This window comes from Sander lucioperca, chromosome 16 (genome assembly GCF_008315115.2).
Source record: "Sander lucioperca isolate FBNREF2018 chromosome 16, SLUC_FBN_1.2, whole genome shotgun sequence".
NCBI classification, from domain to species: Eukaryota; Metazoa; Chordata; class Actinopteri; order Perciformes; family Percidae; genus Sander; species Sander lucioperca.
The window spans coordinates 7,506,396-7,518,248 of NC_050188.1; the positions used below are offsets into that span (position 1 = coordinate 7,506,396).

Genomic DNA, 11,853 nt, shown 5'->3' on the forward strand with positions numbered 1-11,853 from the left:
CTAATAACTATATCTGTAAAGATTTGGTGTGTTTATGTTCATTAAAAATTATTTGGAGCTGCAGTTTATGCGGTTTCTTTTTTATTATTTTGCCGTAAGGTTGAATGTACACCGGTGTCTCCCTTCTTTTACAGTGGAGTGATCCCTTCAGGCCGGTGTGGACAGAGGCAATGATTTAAAAAGCCACGGCATGTTAAGAGTTGTAAATATAGATCTGTATCTGTAATGTATGGACACTGCATGTTGGAAAGGGCTTTTCCTCTGATTATTCTTTGCAGAATGTTTCCATTTCATCCAAACTGCTTGTTGTTCTTTCAAATAAAACAGTACATTTATGTTTGGACATTTATTCAATACACTGTGTACAAAAGAATTCAACGGAAAATATGATGTATGAATGTGTATTCTGTATTCATAGAAACACATGAATACAAACATTTCATCATTCATCTTAAAAAAAGGGCCAACATTCTCAAGATTGCATCCAAATAATAATAAAAAAAAAAAACATGAGGGAGCAACAAAAAAACATTACATTCTTACAGTCCCACAAGAGACGCACAGGTCATTGTTTTCACAGAAAACACTCAGTATAGCTGACTCATGCTAAGATCCTGCTGGCTGCAGACAGAGACCAGGAGACAGGACCGGGCCAACCAGCCGTCTCTGAGCTGCTGACCACACAGGGAAAGCTTACATATGATCTCACACACACACACACACACACACACACACGTTTGTTTCACTATCTTTGTGGGGACCCGTCATTGACATAATGCATTCCCTAGCCCCTTACCCTAACCTTAACCATCACCACTAAATGCCTAACCTTAACCCTTACCCTCACCCTAACCATAACCTAATTCTAACCCTAATCCTAAAACCTTAAAGTCTTAACCCTCAAACAGCCCTTTAACCTTGTGGGGTCCAGCATTTTGGGCCCCACAAGGCTGTGCAGACCCCACAAGTATACTGTCTTCCCCGGTTTTTGGACCCCACGAATATAGTAAAACAAGCACACACACACACACACACACACACACACACACACACACACACACACACACACACACACACACACACACACACACACACACACACACACACACACACACACACACACACACACACACACACACACACAGCTGATGCTTCTGCATCATCTCCTCTCATTAACCCCAGCTGCTGGAAGAACCTCAGTGGGTCAGCGCGGCTCACTGCTCAACTTTTGGGTGAAATAAAGCAGTTTAAATACTGTGCAGTTCTTTTTCAGGTCCAGTTTTAATAAATCATAGCTGTGGCTAAATTCTGTTTTTTTCATAATAAAGTGCTTCCTCAATGTTTGTGTCACGTTTCGGACTCTTATGTACAGAGCTGGCACCTGAAGTACCAAACTAAAGGGAATATGAAAGCAATATGACATGTAGGTCCACAGTACAACAGCCACAGTAGGAAGGGAATTCAGTCGGTTTTCTGCTGAGTAGGTCACTTCCATTTGGTCACCACGGTAACGGTGTGGAAAGTGACGGAGCAGACAGGCAGACATAGTGGTCAAGTGTGGTGGCTTGTTTCAGTCTCACTGTTAAAAATGATCCCAGTAAAAACAGACAGTCCCATCAGTGAACATCTCCTGTGTCCTGTTTCACTGAGAGAGTGCAGGGGTCCGGTCCTCCAGGGGCCCACAGGCCGGCAGCTAGTGTCCATGCTGGGGTGGGTGGTTGTGAGCAGGGTGGTTGGGGGGCAGGGGGGGTCCATTGACACCAGGGTGGTAGAAAGCACAGTTGCTCTCATACCTACAGCTTCCCTTCATCATGAAGTGACGACACACGGGCCTCTTGGACATGTCTGTCAGGAGGAAACACAACAGCATTACAACACAGCACTCACACACACACACACACACACACACACACACACACACACACACACACACACACACACTTTCTACTCCACATCATGTGCTGTCACTTTATGTGCCCCCCCTCTCATTACCAGCACACGGGAGTTTCTCTGGTTAGGAATGAACTGTCAAGCTCTACTTTTGGCCAATTTAACATTTTTTGGGATATTAGAGAAGAGGCAGAGGAGAGAGAGACATGCAACAAAGGTCCCGCATGGAATCAAAGCGGAGACAAGTCAATGTGTCCCCTTCTATGGCCTGAGCTGATGAGGACACCAGTCTCAGCTGCTTTGTGTTAGAAGAGAGTGATCAACATGGGAGACATACCATTCATGTTGTTGTGTCCTCCTCTGGGCCCCCCTCGTCCTCGGCCCCTGAAGCCCGGCTCTCCTCCTCCTCGGCCCCGTCCTCCTCGGTGGAAGTGGCCCCCTCTATGAGGCCCCCCCCTCATGGACTCATCTCCCCAGTAGTTGCCGTTGTCCCCCCGGCCCTGGCCAGGGGGCGGCCCCATCATGCGCGGGCCTCCACCAGGGTTGAAGGGTGGGCCATGGTTGTGGGGGGGTGGAGGGTGGTTGAAGCGAGGGCCGCCGGGCGGGTTGTTGGGGGGGTAGCCGCCGTTCATGGGCATCTGCATATGCATGTTCATGTTCATGTTCATGTTGTTCATATTGTTCATGCCCGGTCCGTGGCCCAGCAAACCTGGGTTGACTGGATGGAAAGAAACAGCGGTTAACGATGAGTAACAGAAGGATCACAACAGGTGGACATGTTGGCATGACAGCAGGGGCATGTAGTTCAACCATGGAAGAAGAGCTTGAGTTTACCTGGGGGAGGTCCACCCTGGTTCTGGTTCTGGGTCTGCTGCAGGGAGCCCAGGAGCTGTTTGATCTTGTCTGAGAAGTTGGGCTGCTTGATCAAGTCTTCAGTCGACTGGTTCCCAGACGCACCCTGATGACACACAGCTACACATCAGCTACACTACTACCACCGACAGGCACTCTCACACCCAACTGCACTACATACTGATGAAACTTTGATTTCATGAAAAATAAAATGGGAAGTGTACTTTGTGATCCCGAATGTCAAAAAAGTAAGTGTGTCAAAAGCAGCTCCTGCTGCTGTTGTTTACCATGATGGAGGAGAGCAGCTCCTGCACGTTGACAGTGGGGGCCACGGGGCTGCTGGCAGCGTTGGGGGCCACGGGGCTCCGTGAGTTGCTGCTCAGGTTGCCCATGAGGTTGGCCAGGACAGGGGGCAGCTTGGAGCTCTCGCTCTGGGCCAGGGCAGAGCCCGGCTGGGAGGTCGTGTCCATGGGCTCCACGTAGCCGTCGTCCTGCATGGACGAGTCCTGCAGGGGAAACACACACGTACACAAGGTGTTTAATACGAGATGTGGGAGACGGGATGTGTATGTGTGTGTGTGTGTGTGTGTGTGTGTGTGTGTGTGTGTGTGTGTGTGTGTGCGTTTTGTGTGTACTAACCTCATCCAGAGGGATGAGACGGGGAGGCATGGGTTCATACGGCTCTGGGTCTGGTTCATGTGGACTGTCGGGCACACTATGATCAGAAAGGATGGGAAATCATTACCATACACTGCACGCCCTCACCCTTCTTCTTAGGGTGAAATTCTACATATAATAAACATAGAAAGGTTGAGTCCTACCTCTCTTTGCTGAGGAAGATCTCCTGCAGGATGCCCATCTCGCGGTCTCTCTGGGTCAGCTTTTCGGTGCTGTTGGCCCCGGAGATGACCAGGCTGCCAGTCAGCGTCAGGGGCCTCGGGGGGGTCCAGGGGACCCTCTCTTCCATGGTGTCATGGGAGGTCCGACGGGCCGTCTCAAACATCTGCCTGTCCATCATCAGCTCTCGTTTGGCCGCCTCACCAAAGTCCTTAATCTTGTTGACGTTGACTGTGAATCCAGAGTAATATCATTAATCATTCAGATTTGTATCAGATAGTTTGTGTCTTAAAACAGTGTGCGGGGCATGGCTTACCTCTCTCTGTCTCGTCCAGATCAAAGTAGAAGTAGTGTTTGAGCTGCTCCTCCTCCGCCCAGTGGACCGTCTTCTTCTTCTTGCCCTTCTTGGTCAAGCTCTCTTCTTCTCCCCGGGGTTCTGCCAGAGCGTTGGGCTTCTCACCTGCACACAAACACAACCACCGCAAGGAGATTGAGAACACTCGCATTTTCAATCAAACTGGAAAAAATAATAATAACAGATAATGTCAAAGAAGCTGACCGTTGTCAGAGAGCTCCGTGTCCTCAGAGGGGACAGGGGTCCCGGGCTGCTCCGGCTCCTGGCTCTCATCACCTGGAGGGATGGAGGCAGAACTTTCTGGAGACGATGGCTTAGCAGAAGATGAAGAATACGCAGAGGGTTTGCTGTCAAATGGACTCGCCTGAGGACAAAAAGGAGTGAGAGTGAGTATGTGCAAAAAGACAGAGAGCTGATGGATGTTGACAGCTAAATGGTACTAATTGTTATTAAGTTTGCATGAGATGAGAGACTGGAACTGATTACAAAGACAGCACAGTCTGTCATGTTTGGTTTGAATTCAACAGACAAAATAATACAAAGTATTAAATATCTGAATATTTTTGACTAACAATGGCCATAATCCATAGTGACAGTGAGATGAGTGCGTACCTTGTTAGACGTGGGGGAGACAGCCTTGGTGCTAGCTGGACTAACAGCACCAGCCTTCTTCTTCTTGATCTTGATGCCGGGCACGGGGGCAGAGTTCAGAGCATCTAGGAAGCCTGTGCACTCCATTGCTGCAGAGAGGACACAAGAGAGCTGTGAACCCCACGATCATGTCTCGTGTCTAATGCCTAGCAGATACTACAAGACTATGAGAAGACTAAAGTCGGACACCGTCTCACATCTAAAGACAACCATCTCACAAGAGTGGAGATCTTGCAGGCTCACAAATTGAAGACTACAACTAGATTTGGTTTGAAAGATTTAACCAAGCTAGCAAAGCTACCGCTAGCGTTAGCTGGTAACTTAAGGTAAAGTCTGCAGATTTTCTGTTCTGCTGTACATGCAGATGAATGTCTCCATGACGCCATAGCAACCACAAACAACACTGGTTCTAGCCGTTTGGTGCTGGAGGGAGCGCACCCATTGGTTGTTGACAATGTTCACATGATTAAACTTCACTACCAAGACGTCAAACTTGATAATATTAAATGGGTTTGATTTTGTCTGAGCGTCCAGACGGGAAAAAGACGGGCTGTGTAACTCACGCTGTGCTGGAATGATCTTGACTTTGATCTCTTTGGCAGAGTTAGAGGGCATGTTGAGAGGCTTGTATTTTTTCTCCAGAGGTGGAGCATCTGATGGACCAGCGCTGCTGACAGAAAATGGAGAGAAAAAGAAACATGTAAGTAGTGCCCTGAGCCAACGGAGGGCAGCAGTGAGCAGGTGTTGCTGTGCTGACAGAGGCAGTGGGTGGGGGGGGGGGGGTACCTGGGCCTTTTGAGGACTGGAGGCTTGATGTTGTACTTGTCACCCAGCTGGGGGGCAGGGGGCGGTTTCTTAGCAGGGGCCAGGCTGGGGGGGTCCATCTCCAATCCTACATAACCCAAAACACATTGGTTATTTTATACACAACCTTTTCAAATACAACATCCAGGGCCGTACGCATCACTGCTCAGTGAAGTTGTACCTATGGAGCGGATCTTTGTGTGGCTGGGGGCATGAGCTTTAGGTTTCTCCTTCTTCTTCTCCTCGTCTCCACTTTTTTCCTTCACACCTGGCACCGGCACCTTGCCCTCCTCTTTCTTCTTCTTCTTTTCTACAAGATAAATATAGAGGCTGAGTCACCATTGCAAACTTTTCCTTTCAGTCCATGTACTGTGGCACGCAGTATGGACACAGTTGGGACATACTTCTTCGTTACATTGCACCTTAAACTTTGACCCTCCTGCTCGTATATGCTGTGCAAAGTATTGTGGGTCAGAACAATCAGAAAAGCATGCTGGCTTGCATACTGCAAAAAGTGACCGGATGCAGTTGGGACATCCTGGTATTTTTGGCAGACTGCCTTTGACATGCTATGTATAAGAACATTCTAAATCTCTTCCTGGCTACTACACAGTATGGTAGTATGGACACAGTGTGTGGCACACGGAGGAGCCACTGTGAAACACAGACAGACATTTAAAGTGAAGTAATGGGTGTGTACCAGCAGGAGAGTTAATACTGCTCGAGACACTCTGGGAGCGGATCGTAGCCATCCAGCCTTCTACCAGCACAGACGCCAACTTCCTCAGCTCTAAAAGTCAAAGACAAGTATATTAGTGTGATATGATACACATTATATACTGTATATACAGTATACAGTATATATATATATATATATATATATATATATATATATATATGTGTGGAGTTTGTGGAGCCAAAACTGACCTTCGGTGTCTGCACTCTTGCTGAGCTGCTTCACCAGCTTGGCTGTATTGTTCTGGGGGAAGATAAAGGCAAACACAGATGGCAGGTTAGAAGCTGCAGGGGCCTGTTTAGCTCAGTGGAGGAAAGTTGTGGAGGATGGACTGGGACAGTACCTGTTTGAGGTGGTCCACTTTGAGGGGCAGCTTCTGTAGTGTGAGCAGGATGAGCTGCAGCAGCGGCGTGTTGTTGGTGCCTTTGGAGTAGGTGAGCCACGAGTTGAGCATCCTGTAGCCACCGACTCTGATAAACCTGGACCGGGGAGGGAAGAAACGGAGATGATCAGTGATTACACCTGCAGAGGAACATACTGCATACTCAGATTATCATAAGTGCTTATTTTCTGTTGATTTTCTCCAATGGGGAGGCCGGTGCTATTCTGTGACACATGGACCACGTGTGGATGTGGGATTGAGTCAGAATATCTACGGCACTTAATAAGATACAATACAATACATGCATTAGAATGATCAGTTAGAAGTCTGGTAGGTGTGAGACTAATGATCAAAAGAGTAGATGTACTATGATATGAATGGTAACATAGCATTGTTATGATTTGATACCATAAATAAAATTGAATTGAATTAACAGTACATTCTGTTACACCACAGGGGAGCCATCATGTGAAACTGGGTTAAAAGAACAAACACAACTGCTACTTGATCCCGACTCAAGAAACATTTATTTAGAAATGTGGTATGGTATGTATGCACTTTTGATTTATTTATGCAAGTCTAACACTGAAATCATCCTTGCATGCAAAAGAGCACAGTGTTCTTTGTTGTCTAACTGTATGCAAGTTTATTTCAGCAACATTTAACTTTTACAGAATTGAATTTCACAAGAGCTAGTAAGCAGACCTTGAGTTAAGTTTGTTTCGGTTAGATGAAATGTGTTCATACCTTTAGCCACACCTGTGTTCATATAAATTAAGACTTGCAATGTATACAAAGTAAAAGAGAGGCCTACCTGTTAAGAATATCATGGGATTTGGTCTGCAGTAGGATGCTCAGGTACATACATCTACTGACCATCTTGGTAGAAGCTTTCATCAGGCTGCATTACAGAAAGCAAAGGTGTTAAGATAGCACACAGTGTAAGAGTCCTTCAATTGGCGAGAGGAAGGTTGGACAGTTAAGGAACAGAAATGTTTGGTTCCTCACCTAAACACCTTTGGGACTCCCTCCAGGCTGCGGAGCTCTCCATCTTTCCCCAGCAGAGCCTCCACACCCTTCAGAATCTCTCTGGGGTCCACTGGTCCCCCTGCCATATCTGAAACACACACCCTCAAAGTTAATACACTTGGCAACAGGACCGGGCTGCTACATTTCCTGCTGTGTACAGGAAATATGGTGTTTCTTTGGAAAAGGCAACACACTGCTGTTTAATGTGGACTGTTTGCCTGCCAAGTAGAAAAGGGAGCTCCACGCTACATATTCCACCCAGACTATCTTTAGGAATTAGGACTCAACAACTCAAATAAAATGTCCGATCAAGGCTCAAGGGCCAGCTCACACCAGACACACAACCATGTGAACTGGATCAGGCCAACAAGGTGACGGCACACTCCACTCTGACTCATCTCACTTCAGCCATTCAGTGGTTGACAACACCAACCTGTTTGCATTAAGGACATTCCATCAACATTGAGGTGCAGAGAACTGACACACAACACCCCCGTCTGCACCACGACTGGCCCCCCAGGCCTCATCACACTGCACACAGTAGCCGATTTATCACGCTGCACTCTGACCTATCCAGTTAACAATTTCAATATCAGTCTAAGACTGTAACACTAGAACATTATCTAGACTGCTGATCTGGCTCATATAGTCCTATACAGTCCTACAGGCTGCCACACAGCACTCAAACCCATGCTGATGTGGGGGGGTGGTCCATGGCCCAACTGGTTCAGCAGGATGCTGGAACTTCTTCCTCAGTGCCTCCAGAGGGTCTCCTCTTGCAGGACAGGACATATACACTGACAGATTGTTCATTTCACACAGTTTATTCCCCGTCAGGCCAGGATTTTAGAGGCAGCAGCAACGCAGAGAACCAAACTGCATGTTATTAACTGATGTACTAAATGATATGCATTCACTAGAAATCAACTTTTCCTTACCTAACGTTTCACTTAATTTGACGGTTTCTGTAATCATATCACACTTAACTATTAATATGTATTCAATAGCTACAAATACTTTTTTTTGTACAAATACATGTATTATATCAAGATGTATCAAACACAAAACAAGGTGAAAGGTCAAAGTTTTGTTATAATAGCAATAGCCAAAGAGGTGAATTTTTTGAAAGAAATGTTACTGGTAATGATTTATCAAATTTTTAATGCCACACGTCTAACACAATCATTCACATATGAGCACAAATGCAACTCAATCAAGGAGAATTGTAAAAGAAACAATAATGACTGGTAAACCCCTTTATCACTAATTCATGTGTTAGGCTATCTGATGAAATGATGAATGGTAAAAATATAGATTATACGCACCAACAAATTAAACATGTGATTGAAGGTAACTGTTTGAAGTATGAAATGCTTGACAACTGTAGAATTAGTTAAATGTTAAATCCTCAGTGGTGTTAGTGGCATCACTGTCAAGTGTTCCAGCCAGGGTACAAATTAGAGCACCACCGCCCCCTACAGGCCACTTCCTGTTCACACACTGCCACTGTACTGGCTGTGTATTGCACAATAGAGAAATGCATTACACAATAATAGAACTGTTAATGCAACATCACACGTACAACAAAGACATGAATAAAAGGTGTTGACGTTTCATCATTTCTATCAGTCTACTTATTAACTTTGAAGTCCTATGTGATCCGAACAAAGACACCGAGGTACCTGGCCTCTATGAATGTCTTCTATTTTATGGATTTAAATTATAATCACGAGAAAAGGTCTTATGCATAACCTCCAAATGGTTCATGATATGACTGTTTGTGTTGAGTCTCATAAGCATGCACATATTTTTCATGTTTATGCATTTTATAATGAAACCGTTTTTGTGCCAATTTAACTCAGAACCTGCAATTCTGGCGGAAATCAATTCATTGGAAATGTCATGATGTGAGGAATCAGTTAGGTCTTACCCGTGTAACTGTTGTAGTAGAAGTTTTATATAGTCTCAGAACTCCACAACACTGCAAATAACCCAATTCCTGTAAATGCCACAATTGTTACACATTTACACAAAATCAGTGTTAAACATGGCTTTGGCTCCTGGGTCAGTGGGGGGAAAGAACATTATTTGTGCAGTCATACTGTGGAGTTATTACATATATCACTGGTACATTATGGAAAAACAAACTAAGACTGTACTCAAATGACTGAGTCCTCTACAAAAAATATTATTTACTGTAAACGGTGGATTAACAGACTTGACTATGACTAAGGCAACAAGGCATATTCATCAAGGAGAAACTAAATGAACCAAACAAACAGCAATGTAAGACGCCCTGGGTTATATAAGGGTAGTTGAGGCAGCCTATAAAAGGCTTGCCTTAACCTGTCATGTGTCACAGCTGAGAACAGAGCTGCTGCTGTGGCAAACCGCTCAGAGAGGGGGGAGGGGTGCGCTACAGCCGCGGGAGGCCGGCTGCTAATCAGAGCCCTCCCTCCGTTAACCACTTCGACGACGGCCAACCAATCCCTACACAAGCAACAATGGCTCCGCTAGCAAAGACCGTGCTGTTGATAGGAAAACAAGCCGACGAACCAGATATCTACCGAGCTACACGCGCATACAATACAATGAACAGCAGTCTGTAGCGGTACATTTTCTGCATTTCGGTTTTGTAAAAACTCCCAAATGTTGCTCCGAAAACACGGCTAGCCCCCGGAGCTGTCCGAGGACGAAGGGCAAACAACAACCAATCCACCATATTTGCCAATCCCGACTGTTTGTGCTTGAGTCATCCTGCAATCTTTATCCACAGATTGCCGAGTACATGATGCGGGCTTTCGGGAAGTCCCTGTGCTTTAATTATCGACACACACAGTGCTGTATAAAATATGTCCACAATCCTCAAGCTAATGCAATCTTTATGTATAGATTGCGGTGGGTTTTGGTTCCGTGGAGCAGCCCCTACAAAACAAATCTGGCAGGCAAAAAGTCCGACTTCATGATCTGGAATTTGCTTTCTATGCCTACGGCAATCTTTATGAATAGATTGCTTATGGTTATTTTACGAATTTACTGACTACATTTAGTTTTATTTGTACAACTCGCCCATTCCGTCTCACACACAAAGAAACGGAGCCTTGTGCCTCCGTCCACTTTCCTGTGTGAGCTCATACTATAACATTGTCTATATTCAAATTGTTTGCAAAGAACCAAGCTAACTTACGGTGCTGGCTAACCAGCTACCGCTAGCTAGCCTACCATCTACGAGCATTTTCACTGGATTGATCTCGATTCAATTTAACTTCAAAATCAACTTACTATTGAAACTATAGATCCTCGGCGTCTCTGGTGTATTAGAGTGTGCTTTTCAGGCACTTATATCTCTTATTTCATCAATTTTATATCGTCAACCTTCATGGTTTTAATATCAACTGAAATACTTCTTATGGGTGGGGCTGTGATAGCTAAAGCTAGCCTTTCCTTCGGGAACAAACTGGAGGCAAAAATAGTAATCAAATGTCCATTACTTGAAGAAAAAAATATGAATTTGAGTAGAGTTGTTCGAAGTCCTCGACGGTTCAGTCTTCGGCAAAGCAAATTCATACCTGCAAAACACACAAAAAGGCACACATTTAATTCCGACTCTGACAAATTTCGACGTCCTTCGTCTATATCAAAGTCCTTTGTTGGTTGTTGAATACATTCAAAAGGAATTTCGCATTTTAAACGGACAAATGTTGAAAATAAGCCTTGCTGTCTTTCTGACTTCACTTACCTTTGACCAAATCCAGGAATGAGCTCGAAGAGGAGGGACTTAGCTTTTATACTATATGACGTTTTTTACGTCACGAGCAACGTTTTTTCTCCGTTTTCCACTGAAACAAAATGGTGGCTAACCGACCTTCTCTGTCCATCCAAGGGCATAATGGCGTAGTACACATTTTGGAAACAATATCTTTGAATTACTCCCTAGTTTTACCTCGAAAGTATTGTATAGTTGTATCATTAAGTAGATTAAAAAGCACACAAACACATTTAGTTGATTTAGCTGGAATATAGTTATTATTTTATATATACATTTAGGTAATAATATTTCTTTAAAATGGCGCCTGGTTTGTCTGTTGGGGTTGTGATCTATGGTTGTCAAAGTCACGTGGCAGTCGGCGAGAACGCAACATTTACCAATCATATATAGCCATATTGGGTATATATTTACTAAAATAAAACGGCATGGATTTGCACACAATAGAAAGGAATTATAAATTATACATTTCTGATGTAAAATGTTAGCTTGATATTGCTACATTATCGCTTGATCTTTAACCTTTCACCTTCAACCCCCCACTGTGACAG

At 44.8% G+C, this 11,853-nt stretch overlaps 1 protein-coding gene across 3 annotated transcripts; it reads right to left on the minus strand.

Annotated features, from left to right (window-relative positions):
• Positions 1-92: 92 nt before the first annotated feature.
• Positions 93-11,319, minus strand: ppp1r10 (protein phosphatase 1, regulatory subunit 10). 3 transcript variants are annotated; one of them, XM_035993448.1, is made up of 20 exons: positions 11,276-11,319; positions 11,028-11,105; positions 7,516-7,624; positions 7,322-7,408; positions 6,469-6,604; positions 6,317-6,368; positions 6,090-6,179; positions 5,571-5,699; positions 5,372-5,477; positions 5,149-5,255; positions 4,547-4,674; positions 4,139-4,298; positions 3,896-4,039; positions 3,564-3,810; positions 3,382-3,457; positions 3,030-3,248; positions 2,725-2,848; positions 2,228-2,608; positions 1,098-1,845; positions 93-704 (listed from the first exon to the last, which is right to left on the minus strand). In XM_035993448.1, the coding sequence occupies exons 2-19, from the start codon at positions 11,101-11,103 to the stop codon at positions 1,694-1,696; spliced, it is 2,523 nt and encodes an 840-aa protein (XP_035849341.1). In that variant the 5' UTR covers positions 11,104-11,105; positions 11,276-11,319; the 3' UTR covers positions 93-704; positions 1,098-1,693. The 3 variants fall into 3 exon arrangements, with proteins under 3 accessions (XP_035849341.1, XP_031135050.1, XP_035849342.1); XM_031279190.2 differs by lacking the exon at positions 93-704 and having other exon boundaries at positions 1,592-1,845; positions 10,819-11,105; XM_035993449.1 differs by lacking the exon at positions 93-704 and having other exon boundaries at positions 1,592-1,845; positions 5,149-5,252; positions 11,276-11,317.
• Positions 11,320-11,853: the final 534 nt, after the last annotated feature.